Here is a 19,226-nt window from a genome sequence, read left to right on the forward strand (position 1 = left end):
CCACCCAGGCGCCCCCGCCCTGTTCTGTTTGATTAATCTACTTGTCTTTCTTGATGCCAATATCATAACAGTTCTGATTACTATAACTTTATAATAAGTCTTGAAATCTGGCAGTATTAGGTATCCAACTTTGTTGCTGTTTCAGAGTTGTCTGGCTATTGGCAGGTCCTTTATATTTTGGAATCAGCTGGTCAATTTCTACAAAACACCCACTGGGATTTTTTTTTTTTTTTTTAATTTTTTTCAACGTTTTTTATTTATTTTTGGGACAGAGAGAGACAGAGCATGAATGGGGGAGGGGCAGAGAGAGAGGGAGACACAGAATCGGAAACAGGCTCCAGGCTCCGAGCCATCAGCCCAGAGCCTGATGCGGGGCTCGAACTCACGGACCGTGAGATCGTGACCTGGCTGAAGTCGGACGCTTAACCGACTGCGCCACCCAGGCGCCCCTACACCCACTGGGATTTTGACTGGGATTGTATTAAATCTAGAGAGCAATTTGGGGAGAACTGACATCTGAACAATGAATGGTCCTCTGACCCATGAACGCAGTGTCTCTCTCCATTTATTTATATCTTCTTTCATTTTCACTTATAGATTTTAGTGAACAGATCTTAAACATCTTTTGCCATACTTACCCTAAGTATTTCATATTTTTGATGTAAATTAAAAATGGTTTTGATTTTCAGTTTCCAGTTGTTCGATGGTAGTATCTAGAAATATGATTCAGCTATGTGCATTTCTCTTGTAACCTTGCAACCTTGCCAAAATCATGTATTAGTTCTAGTAACTCCAAACTGGTAGTTTAGTTTCTGTAGGTTTTCACCGGATTTTCTACATAGACAGTGGGTTGTCTGTGAAAGAACTTTTACTTTTTCCTTTTTTTTTTTTTAATGTTTATTTATTTTTGAGAGAGAGAGAGAGAGATGGAGTGCAAGCAGGGGAGGGGCAGAGAGAGAGGGAGACACAGAATTCAAAGCAGGCTCCAGGCTCCGAGTTGTCAGCACAGAGCCTGACGTCGGGCTCAAACTCATGAATCGTGAGATCATGACCTGAGCCAAAGTCGGACGCTTAACCAAAGGAGCCTCCCAGGCGCCCCTTACTTCTTCCTTTCCAATCTGAACAACTTTTCTTTTTCTCACATTGCTATAGCAGCTAGGACTCCAGTATAATATTTCATAGGAGTGGTAAGAATAAACACCATTGTCTTGACCCTTTATTTTATCAGGTTGAGGAAGTTGGTTTTATCCCTAATTTGTTGACATTTTTAATCAGGAATGGATGTTGAATTTTTTTCATATGTTTTTTCTATGTCTACTGAGATGATCTTATCCTTTTTCTACTTTATTAATATGGTGAATTACAGTTTGCCAGTTGTTCCTTATATATTTTCCTTTTTATATGTTGTTTGATGTGCTAAATTCTTGCTGAGAATTTTTGCCTCTATGTTTCTGGGGGATCTTAATCTGTAATGTCCTTTTCTCGTAATATCTTTGGCTAGTTATATGTAAAGATAAAGCTGGCCTCATAAAATGCATTGGAAAATAGGCCCTCTTTCTTAATTAAAAAAAAAAAAAAACCCTGTGGATAGTATCGGTATTATTTTTTTTAAGTATTTGACAGAATTGAGTAATAAAGCCATCTAAGCCTAGAGTTTTCTTTGTGGGAAGTTTTTAGCTACAAATTCCATTTCTCTGCAAGATATGGGGCTATTTCGCTATTTCTTCCTAAGTGAGCCTCAATAGTTTGTGTCTTTTTGGTCCATTTCATCTAAGCTGTCTAGTTACTAGCATAGTGTTGTTCTTAATATTACCTTATCCTTCTAATATCTGAAGAATCTTCAATGATGTCACCTCTGTCATTCCTGATATTGGTAATCTCTTTTTTTTCCTGATTAGTCTGACTAAAAGCTTATCAATTGTATTGATCTCCTTAAAAAACAAGCTTTTGGTTTCATTGATTTTTCTCTATTATTTTTCATTTATTTGTAACCACTCTGATCTTTATTTGTTTCTTTCTTTTACTTTGGGTTTCACTTGCTCTTCTTTACGTATTTTCTCAAGGTGGAGGCCTCAAAGGCCTTCTTTCCAAATATCAGCCCTGAGTGCTATCATTTAGCCCTTAAGCACTTCTTGAAAAGCATTTCACAAATTTTTATACGTCGTGTTTTTGTTTTTATTCAGTACAAAGTACTTTTTGATTTTTTTTTATTTCTTTTTTGACCTATGGATTATTTAGAAGTATGTTCATGGGATGTCCACATATTTGGGGATTTTCCAGAAATCTTTCTGTTATCTCCCCGTCCCCCCACAGTGCCCGCACAGTGCTGGGATCAAAGCCGGGCTCTTGACTCGTGGAGGCAGGAGGGATGTGGGCGGCCCAAAGCCAACGCTGAAGGTCTCTTGCTGCGGTAGGAACCACACTGGGATTCACGGAGTGAGCCAAAGTCACGGCCTGGCTCTCCGTGACGGCATCTTGCACGCAAAGTTGGTCAGCAGCTGCTATCACATATGAGAGGCAAGGCGCTCCAGCGTCAGCCAGGGCTGGGCGCACCTCCCAGCCTGCCCCTGCCAGCAGTGGGACAAGGAGCTGGCTGCTCTACCTCTCCAACTTCCAGCTGCTCATCCAGGAAGATGGGAATAGTAGTACCTGCCCCATGAGGCCTCCAGATTTAAACAAACAATCCAGCATTGATTAAACAAAGAGCCGGGAACATAGAACCAGCTCCCCAAACAGTAGCTATTACTGCTTTTCTATTTAGCTGGAATAAAAAGTAATGTCAGTGTCAACAATGTTACTCCCATTTTATGGGTGACAGCTATTGAGGAACTGAGGAATAAAGCAAAGTGCCCAGTTACTGAAACAGCAAACACCAGAGATCATCCCATTAGCCAGTGATGGATCTTGTCCACGCCCTCTAATGAGCACGTCTCCCCATGCAGGGGCTGCACTCCTAATTTATTCCCAGTAACTCCAGATTCTCTAGCAAGAAAGTAACTGATAATTCAGTTACAACAGTTACTGGTTCTCTGGTCTATTGCTGTAATTTCTCTAAAGCAAAGACATTGTCCTGCCTTCACGTGGCTTCTGTGAGAAAAGGTACGTCCATGTATCTCCCCTCAGCATGAGACGCCAGCAGCCGTGCAGAGGCTCCAGCCACCTGCATTCCTGTTACACCCAGGAATTGCCTGGAAAAGATGGCGTGGGGAGATGAACACTCTGTGAGCACGCACAAGAGTTGGGGGCTGGGGGTGGCATGATCATGCCCCTCACCTGGGCAAACACAGATGCAAGCGTGCTTTACTAAGTTGCAGTCACTGCTGTAAGGTCTTCCCGGGATTCATTCTTCCAACGCTCACAACAGCCCCACAAAGTACTATTATCATTCCTATTTCACGAATGAGGTTTTTGTGAGATTGCACAGAGAGGTTAAGCAATTTGTCCGAGGTCACACAGCCACTAAGTAACTGAGCCAGGATTTAAGCCCAGACAGGTACGCTACAGAAATGGAATTTAAAATAAGTTTTGTGTGGAGAGAGCCAAAAATGTATAGTCAGAGCCACACGCAGTCTTAAATGAACAAATCTGAACATGAACAAAATGAAGAAAAGTCACCGCAGAGATTAGTCATTAACAGAGAGAGGGAACAAAGGGAACAAAGGAGGCCCTGCCTAGTGCTGGGGGGGCGGGGGGGGGGGGGGAGGAAGAGCTAGAGTAAAGGTGATTGTGACAGTACCCATCTCGAGCAGGACCTCCTGAACAGGAATCTGGTGTCTCAATGCTTCCTAAGAAGTGGGAGTTACTGTGCCATTGTCCAGATGTGGAAACTGAGGTTCAGAGAAGTTAGGTGTTCTGCCTGAGGTCACACAGCCCGAAAGTGCAGGGTTAAGACCCAAACCCAGAGTACCTGTCCCTGCACCCCATGGTCTTTCCCTGCGTCTTCTAGCCTACCAGATTTCAGCATTGGAGAGTAGGGTGGGCCCACCCCCTGTCATGCAGATTTCAGCATTGGAGAGTAGGGTGGGCCCACCCCCTGTCATGTACATACACAGATACCCCAGGCACGAGGCATGATCTGTGCTGGGTACCTCCTGTGCACTAGCTGACTCCCACTGAACAAGAAATAAAATCCCACCTTCTGGGAGGGGGCAGAACCGGACTCACAGAGCTGTTGACCTCCCATGTCACTTCAGGGACAGCTACATACAAGAAGCCAGCCCCAGTGACAGCCTTCCTCTCCCTGACCCTCCAGAACCTAAACCTTGTGCCCCAGAAAGGCTGCAAATGGCTGCATTAGAACGGGGTGGGGTGAGGGGGGTGGAAGGGGGTAATAATGGGGGCCTTCCTCCCTGCTCCAGATATGCATTTCTGTGCCTTAATGAAGGAGTAACACCTCCAGGCCGTCTCGGCCCTGCCTGGGGGCAGAGTTCTTCCAACCACGTGTGTAAACCCTCACGTCCACCCCAGTCCACCGGGAACCCCGTGCAGGCTCCTGCTGGGGCCTGATCCCGAAGCCCCACCCTCTCTCTCCAGGAGCCCTGACCACAGGAAGGAACCCTTCCCCTGCCATCTCATGCCTCCCGTGTTTGTGTTTGTCTCTTTATTTTAGGGATTTATTTCTCTACAAGGGACCCGGGTGACTGAACTCCTTCCTGGCCCCGAGGACGCAGGGAAGCACCTCTTTGAGATCAGCCCAGGTAGGCGTGAGCACCTGTAGGCTCTGTGCTGGGGCCCCGCTGGGGGTGTCACCGCGCCTCTGGCCTAGAAGGGCAGATCTCCTTCAGGATGCTCCTCCCTGTAGGAACATCAACGCTGTCGCCAAGCCCTACTCAGAAATTTGGGACACATCTAGAGGATATTGCAAATTTGGGGGCGTATCAGAAAATCCGGTCAATTGTCTGGGTAATTAGCTTTTGGAAATTGGATTTTAAAATTCACCATAAGCACAAGGGAAACCAGGCAACGGGGATATCTTAGGACGAAGGTCTAAACACAACAACTGGATCATATGCAAATAAGTCCGGGGAAAACCCACTAGCACAGATACAGAGCCTTAAAATAAGCTTTATCATGAATCTCAAAACAGAGAATTGAGCTGTGGTGGGAGGAAGGGGAATATTTTAATCCAAGGAACTGCTATGGTGTTGGCAGCTACAAATTTTTTTTTTAATTCCCAGTTTTCAAATGTGATTGTTATTGAACTAGTAGATGTGTCTTGAAGATGAGCCCGTCTGCTTCCAGAAGGGCTGGTTCCGCAGTTGGGTGTTTTGGGTAGCCTGGCCTCCCCCAGAAACAGAGCCTGAGACCAGGCTCCAAGCTGTTTATTCAGAGGGGATTCCCAGAAAGCAGGGGGGGAGGGAACAGGGAGGGAGGAAAGCCATTCCGGGTGTGCTAGTGAGTGGATTGCTGCTGTGGGGACCCAGGGTTCAACTCCAGGGGCGGCTGTGGGGACTGTGGGGAACAGGCCTCAGAGGTGTCCCACCCATGAAGGGAAGAAGCTGGGGGCTACCCCCCTTAGTTCCACCAGCTGCTTCCCGGGAGCTAACTCTGGCATCTCTGGCCTGCCCTATGCAAGGTCAAGCTCCCTGCAGACAGAAGGCTTCTGGGAGCATTGCAGGCACTTGAGTGAAGAGGCCACCCGCATGGATGGGAACAGTGAGAGCCGGGGTTCTGGGCAGGGAATCGGCTACAGCCACCTAGTCATCACATGCCTCCAGTGTGCCGTCCAAATTTAGACTTCCTTCTGGGAAGTCGTGGCTGTGAACTCAGTGTGCTCGGGTCTCCCTGGGCTCTGTGAGCCAACAGGTTTACCGTCTCCGAGCAGCACGGCCACCCCACCAGTCTGATGAGGTGGCCTGACTATCTGCTATACACCAAGGCTCTCAGCCCAGGCTCAGGCCAGCCAGCAGCGGCCCGCGGGGAGCAGCAGTGAGTGCCACCAAGCCTGGGGCAGGGACCTGTTCCCCTTTGCTCTGTCTTTACCGGGAATTCCAGAAGACACAGGCAGAAGGCAACAGGCAGGAAGCCCCTCCCCAAGTTCATGCCCTGTATGCAAAATGCAAGTATCCCTGGTTTCATTTGGCGTTTCCTACGTGGGCATTGACTCTACTGCAAAAACCTTGGTACTAAAACTGCACGTTAGAAGGTGGCAACTGAGGGGTCCCGGAGTGTGGAGTGGAAAAGAGGGGCTTGGCTGGCCATGGAACAGGGGTAAAGGCTTCTGCAAAGAAGATAGAAATGAAGAGGGCAGGGAGGTGGAGGGCCCTGCCATCTGAGGAAGGGGAAGCTGGGCATGGAAGGGAGGCCTGGGGGAGGGGCCAGGGGACCTGCGCCTGGGAATTAGGGAGGAAGAAGGTGAGGCTGGAACTGAAAGGTGGAGGAGATCCACACACCCTAGCCATGAATTCACAAAAGCACTGAGCGTGTGCTCCAAGGACTAGATGGGGAAAAATCACCAGTGTGCAGGCTCTTTATCTGGGTCAGAGCTATTTACAAGGATTTCTTTCACTCTGGAAGGGAAGAAGACCCGTTTGCCACGTAAGGTAACATTCACAGATTCTGGGAATTAAGAAGCAGACGTGTCTAGGTTGCCTGGGTGGCTCAGTCGGTTAAGCGTCCAACTTCGGCTCAGGTCATGATCTCACGGTTCGAGAGTTCGAGCCCCGCATCAGGCTCTGTGCTGACAGCCTGGAGCCTGCTTCGGCTTCTGTGACTCCCTCTCTCTCTGCCCCTCCCCCTGCTTGTGCTCTGTCTCTCTCGCTCTCTCCCAAAAATAAATAAACATTGAAAAAACTTTTTAAAAAACAAGCACACATATCTGTGGGACCATTATTCTGCCTACCACAATGCTCAAAACATCCCCCCAAGGGAGGAGTACTTTTCTTTTTATTTGAGAGAGAGAGCACGTGCACACACCTGTGGGGAAGAAGAAGGGGCAGAGACAGAGGGAGAGAGAGAATCCACTCCATTGGCACAGAGCCCCACGCGGGACTTGATCTCATGACCGTGAGATCATGACCTGCTGACTGAGCCACCCCAGGACGTACTTTATTTGATTTTAAATAAAAGTTTAAAATTTTATTTAAAAAGACACTGGGGGTTAGAGAGGATATGACTTGCCTGAGGACACACAGCCAGATGGTATTACGGGGTCAGGGCTGGCCCCCTGGGCACAGAGCTGCTATCCAGCACTGGCACCTGGTACAGGACCTAATGTCTTTCCACCTGGGCGCAGGAGGTCTAGGGATGCAGTTATAAAAGGCAGGGCCTCCCATAGCCCTGTAGCCCAAGCCCAGCAGTGGTCTAAGCACCGGATTCAGCCGGTCCCTAGAGCCACCCATCACTGCCCTCTTGCATTTGCACACGCTGCCCTCCTGAAGGCCGTGGGGCAGGTCGGGGGTGAGAGTGAAGGCAGCTGTGAGGCCACTCAAGGAAAGCGAGTTGGTGGTGGGCAGCGAGGGGTCCATCCAACCTTTGTGGGGCACTGCACAGGAAGGGCTCCATCGTCTCCATTGGGCAAATCATTTTGGCTGCAAAAGGCCAGGTGGGGCTCGTGTCCACCACACCCGCTGTCCCAGAGGGGGAACGCTTGACAACTCTTGGAAAGGTGGTAGAACCCAAGTATAACCATGCATCAGAATAGCTACATGAATTTTAAGTTAGACTTCTATTTTTGTTCTTCAAAGGTAGGAAAAGTCACAACTTTTCATCAGGATAGAATTGAAAGCAAACAGAAGAGGAAAAGTTATACAGTGAGTGCCCTCTAGTGGAGAAACCTGCCAAGTACATGACGGGCCTTACAGGCCCTCCTACCTACTCACCCTTCCACCCTCACCCCACCCCCATCCCTGCACATTTCAGCGAGGCCACACCACTGATGGTTGCAGTGTGCCCACAGTCACTAAGTGCTGGGACTGCAGCATGAGGCACCTCTAAACCAGAGTCCCACTCTGCACCAACACTCCGGGCTCCTGGATCAGGAGGAAGGAGCCAAGCCCCAGAAAGGGACTGGGGATCAGAGGACCCTGGGTCTCCTTCCCACCTGGTCTCTTCGGCCCAGACAGTTAGTTGCTTGGCCTGATGCTGTGATTTGGATTTAGAAAGATAAATAGGCAGACAGATGGATAGGTATTTATATACTTGATGTTCACCCTGGTTCCTGGCACAGAGCTCCTAAAACCCTTGGAATTTCCTAAGTAAAGGTGCCTTTTGTTATGTTAATGAAGTGACTTTGGGATAGCCCCTCCTTCGAGACTGGTTTAGAGGGGAACCAACCATACCTATGTAATGAAGCCTCCATAACAAAACAAAAAGGAGAGGGTTTGGACACCGTCCAGGTTGGTGAGCACGTGGAGATTTTGGGGAGAATGATGCGCTTGGAGAGGGCACGGAAGCTCCCCAACCCTTCCCACATACCTTGCCCTATGCAGCGATACCACGTGGCTCTTCCTGAGCTATATCTTTGTATAATGAACCAGTGATCCAGAAACGAAAAGGTTTCTCTGAGTTCTGTAAGCCGCTCTAGCAAATTAATCAAAGCCAGGGAAGGGGTTGTTTGGACCTATGGCCCATTGGTCAGACCTATGGCCCATTGGTCAGAAGCACGGATGACAGCGTGGCCTTGCAGGCGGCATCTGCAACGGGGAGGCGGAGCAGTCTTGTAAGACTGAACCCTTAACCTGTGGGATCTGACATTTTCTCCAGGTAGATAGTGTGAATATAGAGTTCAGTTGTAGGATGCCCAGCTGGTGTCGCTGGGCGACGTGGCATTGGTGACCGGAATTTCACCTGGCAAACCCCACCGCCTCCCAGCCCTTTGAAAACTGTCTGCCCCTTGCAGACTTGATCTCTCTGGGCTCCCAGTGCTGGCAAAGGGGGCCTCTGCCCCCAGGCCATGTTTAGGCCTCCCTCTAGATACGCAGGAACAGAATGGAGCCAGGAGTGGAGAGGCCTCCTTTGGTACTGTGGACAAAAGGGTTGCTAAATCCACAAGACGCTTGTGTCTGATAGAACGAATTAGGTAATCAATAAAGCAGTGCAACGTGTCTCAGATATTCTTCTTCCGGTATTAGCACAGTGTTGCCAAAGGGAGGCAGGACAGTTGTCTACAGGGATTTAGATGGGAGCCTCAGATCTTTCTGGTGACTAACTGACTGGCCACCATGTCTCCTCCATCACTGGGTGTGTCTTTCAAGAATCCCGATTGCAGGTGAAGCCAGCTCAGGCTAACTCAGGGAAAGGGAGAACTGGCCAGAGGTTGTGGGGCCACACAGAATCTTCCGGAAGCTGGAGAGCTACCCGTGGAAGGGGCAGGCAGCAGGGCTGCTCAGTGGTCCTGGAGGCAGGAACAGAAAGCTGATCAGGACTGTGTGCCTGAAAGGTTGAATCTCCGCTGACCCCTCAGTCCTGGAGTCATTTGTTCAAGTCCAGAGTCTTGGTGTTTGTGTTGAGGCCATGGACCTATGCGTGGTGACACTAGAGTGGTAAGGAAAGGCCCATCCACCTCCAGCACCCAGACAGACCCTCCCACTGAAGCTTCCCACAGTGGAGGCAAGGGACTCTAATGCCTTCAGGAAGGGAGGGGAGGTGACAAGGTGACAGTCTCCACCAAATACACACTGCACCAGACACAGTCTATGGTTCTGTTTTTTCCGAGGGCTGAGTGTCACATCATTGGCCTTGGCCCTTTCTGCACAACCACACCGGTGCCCCAAGATGGGGTGCCTGTGCGGGCACATTTCCTCCTGGGGGTGCAAGGACCTCAGCATGTGGGGCTAGGGATAAGCCCTTGTGGGACAGGAACAGTAACTGCCCTGAATCTGAGAGAACAGAAGGAGGAAAGTGCTGTCTTCTTGAGCGGGAGGTCTTGGAGGGTATAATGGCTGTTCTGAAGTCTGGGCCCAGTTCCCATGGCAGAATGCCTGTCTGCTTTGGGCCCACAGACTATCTTTCTCAAGATAAAGTGCTGGAGACTTCGGCGGGAGCCACCCAGTTCAGAGGTCGGCAGGCACTCTGCTCTCCCACGGAGCTGGCGGACTGCCTCCCCCCAGCTCCCCAACACTCTGCGGGCTGTCAGCCTGGGTGGGGGCTGCCTCCGACCTCTTGGGTTTTCAGCTCTAACCGGGAGTTGAGGGCTGAGGTATATGCAATGCGAGCAGTGGCCCCACATGGAAATCAGGGAGACGTGGTCAGTCGTGCCCACACGTGCCAGGGATGCAGTGGCTGGTGTGTGCATGCAGAAAGGAGGGTCCAGGGAGGAGTCAGGACACCGAGCCCAGGCACCATCTCCCTTCGTGCCTGTGTTCTGCACTCTCCCAGCGGGACATGCATGTCCCCGTGGCATCTGGCTCTAGCCAGCCTTCAGCTGGTAGGAGAGATGACTAAGCCCACAACTGTAATTTAGTTAGAAAGAGCACCAGGGGTCGTGATGGGTGCGTCGCAAGGACCAGGCAGGAGATGAGGAGGGTTCATCTTTGCCACCACCTATGCTACGCTCGACACCCTCACCCCACCGGTGTCCGCAGAGAAGACCACTCTGCCCCAGGAGGAGCAGGATGAGAGAACCTGCTGACGCACTCACAGGGACCCAGCAGGAGGCAACTCAGAAGCCTGGCCGCTCAGAGCCCAGCCGTGATTCTTTCTGTGCAGTTGTAAGTTCATGTGCCAAGTTCTCAGTGAAGGGGTCCAGACCACGCTCCACGTCTCTGCAGTGGGTCCAGACCCAGTTGGTCCAGACCCAGCTCAGCCCCTGACGCGCTGAGGCAGGTTACCTCCCTTCTCTGGGTCTCTATTTCCCCACCTGTATGATAAGACGGCTGGTCTTGGTGACCTCCAAGGTGCCACCCAGAAAGAATGGGCTCCGGCAGTTTCTCGTGGCCTCACAGGGTCTCTGAAGCCACCCTGGGCACTGAGCTTGCGGCCGCCTGTCCCTATCCGGCATGCAGCTTGGAGCGGTTAGAAGAACTGCCTGCCACCCGCTATCTCTGAGGCCTGACCTTGAAACGAAGCCAGCACACACAGATTAGCCCGTGGAAGGAGACTGATACCGGGCTCCTGACATCCACAGAGCATCGCTCACCCCATTAGCCGCCTCCTGAGCGGGATGCCGATCTCAGCCTATCTCGGCACCTGGTACCAGCCAGACTGCGTATCAGCCTGACCTCGCGCGGCCCCACTGAGTTTGCCTGCGGCGCGCCAGACGATGGGTAAAGACTAGAAATGAAATCAGATGAGAAGTTCACGGGCGCTCCTCACCCCTGGGAGCGGGAGAATCTGCAAATCCGAGAGGGGTTGCTTGGACTTCCTGCTTTGTGGTCTGACCCTCCTGTCTTTTAACCTCACTTTTCCCAACTAAACACAGGACCAGGTGTGGGAAACTACCCCCTGTGTCCCTGGAAATAGATGCCCTTGAAGAGGAACGTGCAGTTCATTCTTTTGGCCAAAGTCAGGCTCCAGGGCAGCTCTGTTTCATAGAAACGTAATGCAAGCCACATTGGTAATGAAATGAACAAGCCCGTTGCTCAGTTACACTAGCCGCGTTCCCAGTGTGCGACAGCCATATGCGTGTGGCGGACCCGCATTGCCCAGTGAGTGTCAGTGAGGAGGGGACTCAGTGAAATCTTGGCATAGAACAGGTGCTCAGCGAGCGCCCTCCAAATGACAGAGAAGTGGGGAGGGAGGAAGAAAAATTGAGGGAAAAGCCTAGGCTTTGGAGTCAGACAGACCCAGATTCATATGTCAGCTCTGCCGCTCACTAATTTGGAGAACTTGGACCAATAATTTAAATTCTCTTGAGTCTCCTTTTCATTATCCGATACAGAAATAAAACTACCTACTTGGGAAGATAGCTGTGACCATCAGGTGAACTAAGACCTGTAGATGTGCAGGGGACCTTTCCCCCACCCTCCACTGTGTCTTTCTTGCCTTCCTTCTCTCTCTCTTTCTTCCTCGTTCTCTTGCTTTCTTGCTCTCTTTCTTTCCTTCTTTCCATCTTTCCTTCCTTCCTTCCTTCCTTCCTTCCTTCCTTCTTTCCTTCCTTCCTTCTTTCCTTCTCTCTCCCTCACCTCTTATCTGCCAAATACAAGCAAGCTTCAAATAAGATTTCAAATTTCTTTAGTCTGTTGTTTTATAAAAAAAAAAAGTAGGGACCCTAGCTCTACAGCAGTGTGTACCAGAATCTCCTGGAGGGCTTGTTAGAACCCAGACTGCTGCGCTCATCCCCAAACTTACTGGTTTCAGAATTCTGGGGCGGGGCCTGAGAATCTGCATTTATAACCATCTCCCGGGTGATGCCGATTGATGCTACTGACCCAGGAACCACACTCTGACAGGTCAAAAGAGAGCTCACAAAAGAAAGGAATAAACTCCATATTTAATATCTTCAATGGCACTGTTTTCCTGCTTTTTAAAGCAGAGCCCTGCATTTTTATTTTGCATTGGGCCCCACTAATTCTGCCACCAGTCTGGAGGACAGTGGAGGGGGAACTTCAGGGGTAAGGAGCCCAGAGGCTGTGCTTACAGAGATGACTCTGGAATGAAGAAGGTGACATCCGGGGCCATGTTTAATTCTGGCACCACACTAGGACAGACTTATGCAAACTCCCCAACACGGGAGGAGGCTGGAGGCCACCACACTTACCTGCAGCTCTGAGCTCTCCGCCCCAACCCCCCCTCCACAGTAAGCTTCTTCATGATAAAGAGTTCAAAAGCCAGACCCAGTACTTACTAGCTACGTGATCTTGGGCAAGTTGCTGACTTCTCTGTGCCTCAGTTCCCTCATGCACAAAATGCGGATAATTTAAGTATCTACAGATTGGGTCAGGAATGGGGGTGAAGGAATTGGGTGAGACTACGAAGGGGTAGCAGAGAAAGACTCACGATGATGGTTAGTTGAGTATCTTAACTGTGGTGATGGTTTCATGAAGGTACATGTGCAATAAAATTGCATAGTGCCCCCCTCAACACACACACACACACACACACACACACACACAATCAGCTCTGTGGATTGTCCCAAGGTCAGTTTCCAAGTTTTGGTATTGTGCTAGAGTTATGTGGGATGTTCCCATGGGGGAGGCTGGGGGAGGGTGCACCGGGACCTTGCTGTATATTTCTTTGCAACTTCCTGTGATTCTAGAATTATTTCAAAATAAAAAGGGTTTTCCAAGTACCTACTTACCCCACAGTGTTGTAACATTGTGCACCTGTAACTTAGGATAATACCTGTGTTGAGTACATCATGAAGTTCAACAAGTAGTATAACAGGGCATCTGGAAAACCAAGAAACAGAAGATAAACTTTTTTTTTTTAAGTAGGTTGGTAACCTTTCCAACTAACACGTTCAGTGTGCTTTTCTTCAGCCACCAGACACCTTTTCAGGTAAAATTTTTATTTTAAAATTGAAATTTAAAGCAATGGCTCCAGTTATCTAGCTTTTAAAAAGTATAACAATAGTACCTTCTCTGAATTTTGTCATTTTTTTGTGTGTATTTGTGGTGTATTTGTTGATTGACAACTGGGCCCATTGTTTCTTAGAAGTGTTTCACCTGAAAATACATCGAGATTATTATTTGAAGATTTGCCAGTGGTTTCCTTCTACACCGCCTGACTTTGCAGACACCTGTGTGTGACACTCACCCACCTTTGGTGACCGTTCACAGGTCTACCCGGCTTCTGTATGGTTTGTCCCTTGCACATCTGGCCGTAGACCAGGAATGGGCACATGTTTGCCGACTGAATGAAAGGCCACTCACCAAGGAAGACTTTCTAATTCCTCCAACTGTAATTGATCATGTTCCTGGGGCAGCAGTAGGTTCTTTATGTTAGTATTTTCTTCAGGACAAAGCAACATGAGATTCTTAAAGTGATCGAGTTTCTTTTTCGAAAGGCAGGTGAGAAGGGCACTCTACAGTGTATTGGCCCAATCTTCCTGACACCCTGCCAGGTGGACATTACATCCCTGATGTACAGATGCAGAAACTGGCACAGAGGGGCAGCTTATCCAAGGTCGCACAACTAATACAAAGTAGAGTCCAGGGTCTATCCAAGTGGGTCCCACTCCAAGTCACACCCTTAGCAGGCTGCAGCAGGAGCCCAGGCAGGTGCTGGGTACCACGGCTCTGAGACATGGAGGGGCCCAGACAGAAATTCCTCAGAGAGAGATACACGCACCAGATAGGGCAGGGGCGATGTGCAGGAGGAGGCGTGCTCAGTGCCAGCTCAGAACAAAGATGTAGATAAAATTCTTTACAAGTGATCTCAGCTAGACTAAATCTCGAGATAAATTAGGATGAGGGGAGGAATGTGGCAGGGGATTAGTGGGTGGGGAGGTTGGACGGCCCAGGTCACCTCTGAAAAGCCAAGCCCAGCGAGTCTTCAGCTTAGGAACTTTCTTAGACGAAAGGTCACCTTAAGTCCAGGTCCTTCCTACACAAGGTGTGGTCGGTGGACCCGCTGCATCAGCATCACCTGGGAGCTTGCTGGGAATGCAGATTCTCAGGCCCCACCCGGAACTCCTGAAGCAGAATCTGTGTGATGGCAAGCTGTCCTGGATGCTTTGTGTGCACATTCAAATGCGGGAAGTGCTGCTCTCCAGCAGACCACTGTTCGTGCTACCCAGCCATGGGCCATGAACTTCTGCAGGCAAGGATTGCACTTGTGACCTCAGAGCCTGGTGCCTGGTTTTTGAAGGTGTTCGATAAGTTAAACCAATGAAGAAGTACTAATTCAAAAGCAGGAAGAAAGCAGGGACGGCTGGGTGGCTCAGTCGGTTCAGCGTCCCACCTCTTGGTTTCGGCTCAGGTCACGATCTCAGTGTCCATGAGTTCGGGCCCCACGTCAGGCTCTGCACTGACGGTGTGGAGCCTGCTGGGGATTCTCTCTCCCTCCCTCTCTGCCTGCCCCTCCCTTGCTCATGCTCTCTCTGTCTCTCAAAATAAAAAAATAAAAAAGCAGGAAGAGAGCAGAAAGCAGTGGTAGAGAGAGGCAGACAATGACAAGAAACTGAATCTAGCTCTTGGGCTACAAACCGAGGGACAGACCAAAGCCAATTACCCATGAGCTGATTCTGGCCCATAGGAAGTATTTTGTTTGGCTCATGAAATATTTCTAAAAGCAGAAAAAAAAAACCAACTTGTGGAAAACATAGATTTCTATAGAGTAAATGTGGGTCTGCTTTCTCTGTATAAACAATTAGCAGGGGCTCAATACCAGCTCCCTCTTAGAGCTTGAGTGATCTCCATTTGGCCAGAATCCCCACCACTCCCTACTATACCTCCACCTGTTTCCTCATTTCATCTTACATGCCTGATCTCTCTATAAAGGTTTGCATCTCTGAACCCTAGTGTGGCTCATGATAAGCTCAAACCAAAGATGGCTAGCAAGTGATCACTGTATATTGGCCGAATCATTCAATACCTCCAGTTATTTGTCATGTGGGGTTGGGGTTAAGGGTGAGGTGTTCTGTCACACTGTCTGAGATCCAGGCCCATCTCAGCTTCTCCCCAGGTCTGTGGTCCTGAGTGAGTCACACAACCCCTTAAAGTTCAGGCTCCTCATCTGTGAAATTGCCTCCATAAAAGCAGCTCCGGGGAGAGCATTTGGTATCATACCCGGCACATGGTCAGCAGTAGCTAATTAGTAGGACATTAGTCGCTGCAGCTCCAGAGAGAAATAACACACAGGTATGCAGGTACTTATTCCCTGCCTTTCTAAAATTTCAACATTAATTATGTTGATTATTAATTCGTGATTATGTTAATTATCAGTATTTCCCATATAAAGGTGAACATAATACCTAAATTGTTAAGATTCAGTGAGGCTAAGTATTTTATACCCTTGAAAATGTGTACATATCAAAAGCATGAAATAAAAACATAAACCTATGAAATATACGCACTAAAGCCATTGCCCCTCTAATATAAATTATTAGGTTAAATTAATAAAATATTCAAAAATAACAGACCAAACCCTATAAAATAAAGAAAATTTTAATAATGAACACTCGAAATACTCTTTAATGCTATTCTTTTTTTTTTAATTTTTTAATGTTTTTTTTTATTTTTGAGAGAGAGAGAGAGAGAGAGAGCGTACGTAAGCAAGGGAGGGACAGAGAAAGAAAGAAACACAGAACCCGAAGCAGGCTCCAGGCTGAGCTGTCAGCACAGAGCCTGATGCGGGGCTTCAACTCATCAACTATGAGATCATGACCCTGAGCCCAAGTCAGACGCTCAACCCACTGAGCCACCCAGGCGCCCCCCTTTGACGCTATTCTTGAATCATGAGCCTGTTTTTGTGTGCATGTTTTCTAGCTGTCATGAAATTTTTACTCCGCCCTGTGAAGAGAGTGTCCCAGGCTAAATTTCAAGCTTAACGCCCAATATTACCCTTTCAGTTCTTCATCTTCAAGCAATCCGTCTCTCACTCGATACTTTCGAGATTTTTCTTTTTATCCCCCCCTTTTGTTGTTCTTAGCAGGTCCTATATCTTTTCATCGATTGGGAGCTCTGGTTTTATTTCTTCTGTTTGTTTGCTTTTAAAGTTTATTTATTTATATTGAGAGAGAGAGCCGGGAAGAGAGGGACAGAGAGAGAAAAATCCCGAGCAGGCTCCATGCTGTCAACACAGAGCCCAACACAGGGCTTGACCTCACACCCTGGGATCATGACCTGAACTGAAACCAAGAGTTGGACGCTCAACTGACTGAGCCACCTGGGTGCCCCAGCTCTGGTTTTATTTCAAAGAAACAGTCTCTGGATTGCCTTCACTTTCTCCAGTGTTCTCCTGGGTAGGTAGAGATTCGAATGCATTAGGTTGATGGGTTGCCTGGAGCAGTTTCCAGGCTGTTGTGTTTGAACGCCACTGGTTTGGAAGGTGTTTGAACCAGAACAAGGATTTGTGTTGCAATAGAGGCACCTTGGTTTTCTTCCTCCCCTGTGGATGATGGAGAAATAGAAAAACATTTTCTAAACAAGTTTACCTTTACTGGATCCAAATTCTACTGTAGTATATCCCCGAGTGTAAATTATCCTGATATATATATATCTATATATATATGTGTGTGTGTGTGTGTGTGTGTGTATACGTGTGGATACACACACATACACACACACACACACATATATATGTATATCTCACAAATATATATATATATATATATATATATATATATATCACAAAAATACCCATAGTTCAGCATTCTGTTACACTATATGTTCACTAACTTGGATTTAAATTTTAAAAATTTGGGGGCACCTGAGTGGCTCAGTTGGTTGGGCGTCCAACTTTGGCTCAGGTCACAATCTTGCAGTTCGTGGGTTCGAGCCTGCTTTGGATTCTCTGTCTCCCTTTCTCTCTGCTCCTCCCCTGCTCACACTCTGTCTCTCTTTCTGTCCCTCCCTCATTTGGGCTCTCTTTCTCAAAAATAAACATTTAAGAAAATCTAATTAAAAAAATTTGTTTAAAGCACGTTATTCTGGAATAACAATATTAAGAACTAGGGTTATAATCAGTTAAAAGATTCCAGATTTGGAAGTTCTTCTGAAGGTCAGTGACATCTTTCTGGGTCCCTAGGGCACAGCCCGCCCTGATGCTTTACTGAGTGCGAGGAAACAGCTGGGGAGACCAAGGCTTAGAAAGGAAGGAGATCAGGGACACCTGGGTGGCTCAGTGCTTAAGCGTCTGACTGGCTCAGGTCACAATCTCACGGTTCGTGAGTTCGAGCTCTGCAACGGGCTCTCTGCTGTCAGCACGGAGCCTGGAACCTGCTTCAGATTCTGTGCCTCCCTCTGCCCCTCCCCCTCCCCTGCTCATACTCTGTGTCTCTCTCTCTCAAAAATAAATAAACATTAAGAAAATTTTAATAAGAAGAAAAGAGGGAGGTCGTCATTGTCCCCGCCCCAGTCCGTGCCCACTGGAAACCTCAGAAAGTGACTTCATTTGGAAATAGGGTCTTTGCTTATGCAATTAGTTAAGATGAGGTTCTGAGTAGTGCAGGTGCTAAGTCCAGGGACTGGTACCCTTAGAAGAAGAGGGAAATCCGGACCCACAGACACACGAGGCAGAAGGTCCCGTGCCGATGGAGGCAGAGACTGAGGTGATGCAGCTGTAGGCCAAGGAACGCCAAGGATTTCTAGGTGACGCCGGAAGCTAGTCGGCAGGCAGGGCTGGAACAGATGCCTGCCTAGAGCCTTCAGAGAGAGCACTGCCCTACCTACAACCTGATTTCAGACTTACCGCCTCCAGAGCTCGGGGAGAATACACGTCAGTTGTTTTAAGCCACCCAGTCTGTGACAGTTTGTTACAGCAGGCCTGGGAAAGCCATGCGGCTGTGGAGTCCGGAAGGAGGGAAGCTACCAGAGCCGCAGGCCCTTCTCTGCAGGACCTGTTTTCGCTGACCTTGGGAATCCAGGCCACACTCTCAGGAGCAGAAACCCAGAAGACCTGGCTCATCTTCCTCCCCTCCGGCCCGTCTCCCCGCACCCCCTCTCTGCTCTGCTCTTGCACACAGCCAGCATTGACACACCGGCCTGCAGCACCCCGCCTGGTGACATCCAGGTGCTGCCTGCTGTCCAGTGGAAAGAACAGAGCTTCAGGAGTCGAAGAGACCCAGGAAGAACCAGCTTTTCTGAGCTGTGAGCACTGCCTTGAAAGTCCCCTTGTCTGCCTGAGCCTCATTGGATGGTGATAACAATGGCCGGGATGGGGTTTGGCAGGGACAGTTGGATACAGCAGTATCCATAGCAGGTGCTCAATACATGTGAGGACCGCCCTCCCTCCCCGTGTAAGAATAGTTGAGAATCTCAGCGTCATGGAGAGCCAGGCTTCTCCTGATGGGCTTGGGGCGGAACTGGAGCAGGTGGAAACAGGCCAGAAGACACCCGCCGTGGGCAGCGCCTTCCTCTGGGAGGAAGAGGCCTGGAGAGCGGGGTGGGGGACACGGGCCCTCATCACAGATACGCAGGCCCTGGGCTGAGAAGGGGCGTCCAGCGCAGGGGCTCTGGTCCGGTCTCCTGTGTCTGGCACAGAGTGGCGCTCCACAAATGACTGTCAAAGGAATAATGTTGGGAGAAGGAAAGAACAATCGGCCAGATGTGTCAGAGCGCTGTCCGCCAGCGGGCCGCCCCAGAGCCTGCACGGCAGGAATGTGCAGAGCAGAGATTTCTTTTCTTTGTTTTAAATTGAGAGAAGCTGATCTCCTTTGTTCTGTGAAGGGTCACTTAAGTGGCCCT

General features: G+C 49.0%; 1 protein-coding gene across 5 annotated transcripts in view; it reads left to right on the plus strand.

The window, feature by feature from the left end:
* The window catches only part of ARHGAP22 (Rho GTPase activating protein 22), a 172,006-nt gene that overhangs the window by 74,818 nt on the left and 77,962 nt on the right, over window positions 1-19,226 (plus strand). For all 5 annotated transcript variants that reach the window (XM_060642209.3, XM_060642205.3, XM_060642208.3 and 2 more), the window contains one exon: window positions 4,610-4,697. In XM_060642209.3, the coding sequence (XP_060498192.3) occupies window positions 4,610-4,697 (88 nt within the window). The remainder of the gene's footprint in view (window positions 1-4,609; window positions 4,698-19,226) is intronic.

Source organism: Panthera onca, chromosome D2 (genome assembly GCF_046562875.1).
Source record: "Panthera onca isolate mPanOnc1 chromosome D2, mPanOnc1 haplotype 2, whole genome shotgun sequence".
Taxonomy (NCBI): domain Eukaryota; kingdom Metazoa; phylum Chordata; class Mammalia; order Carnivora; family Felidae; genus Panthera; species Panthera onca.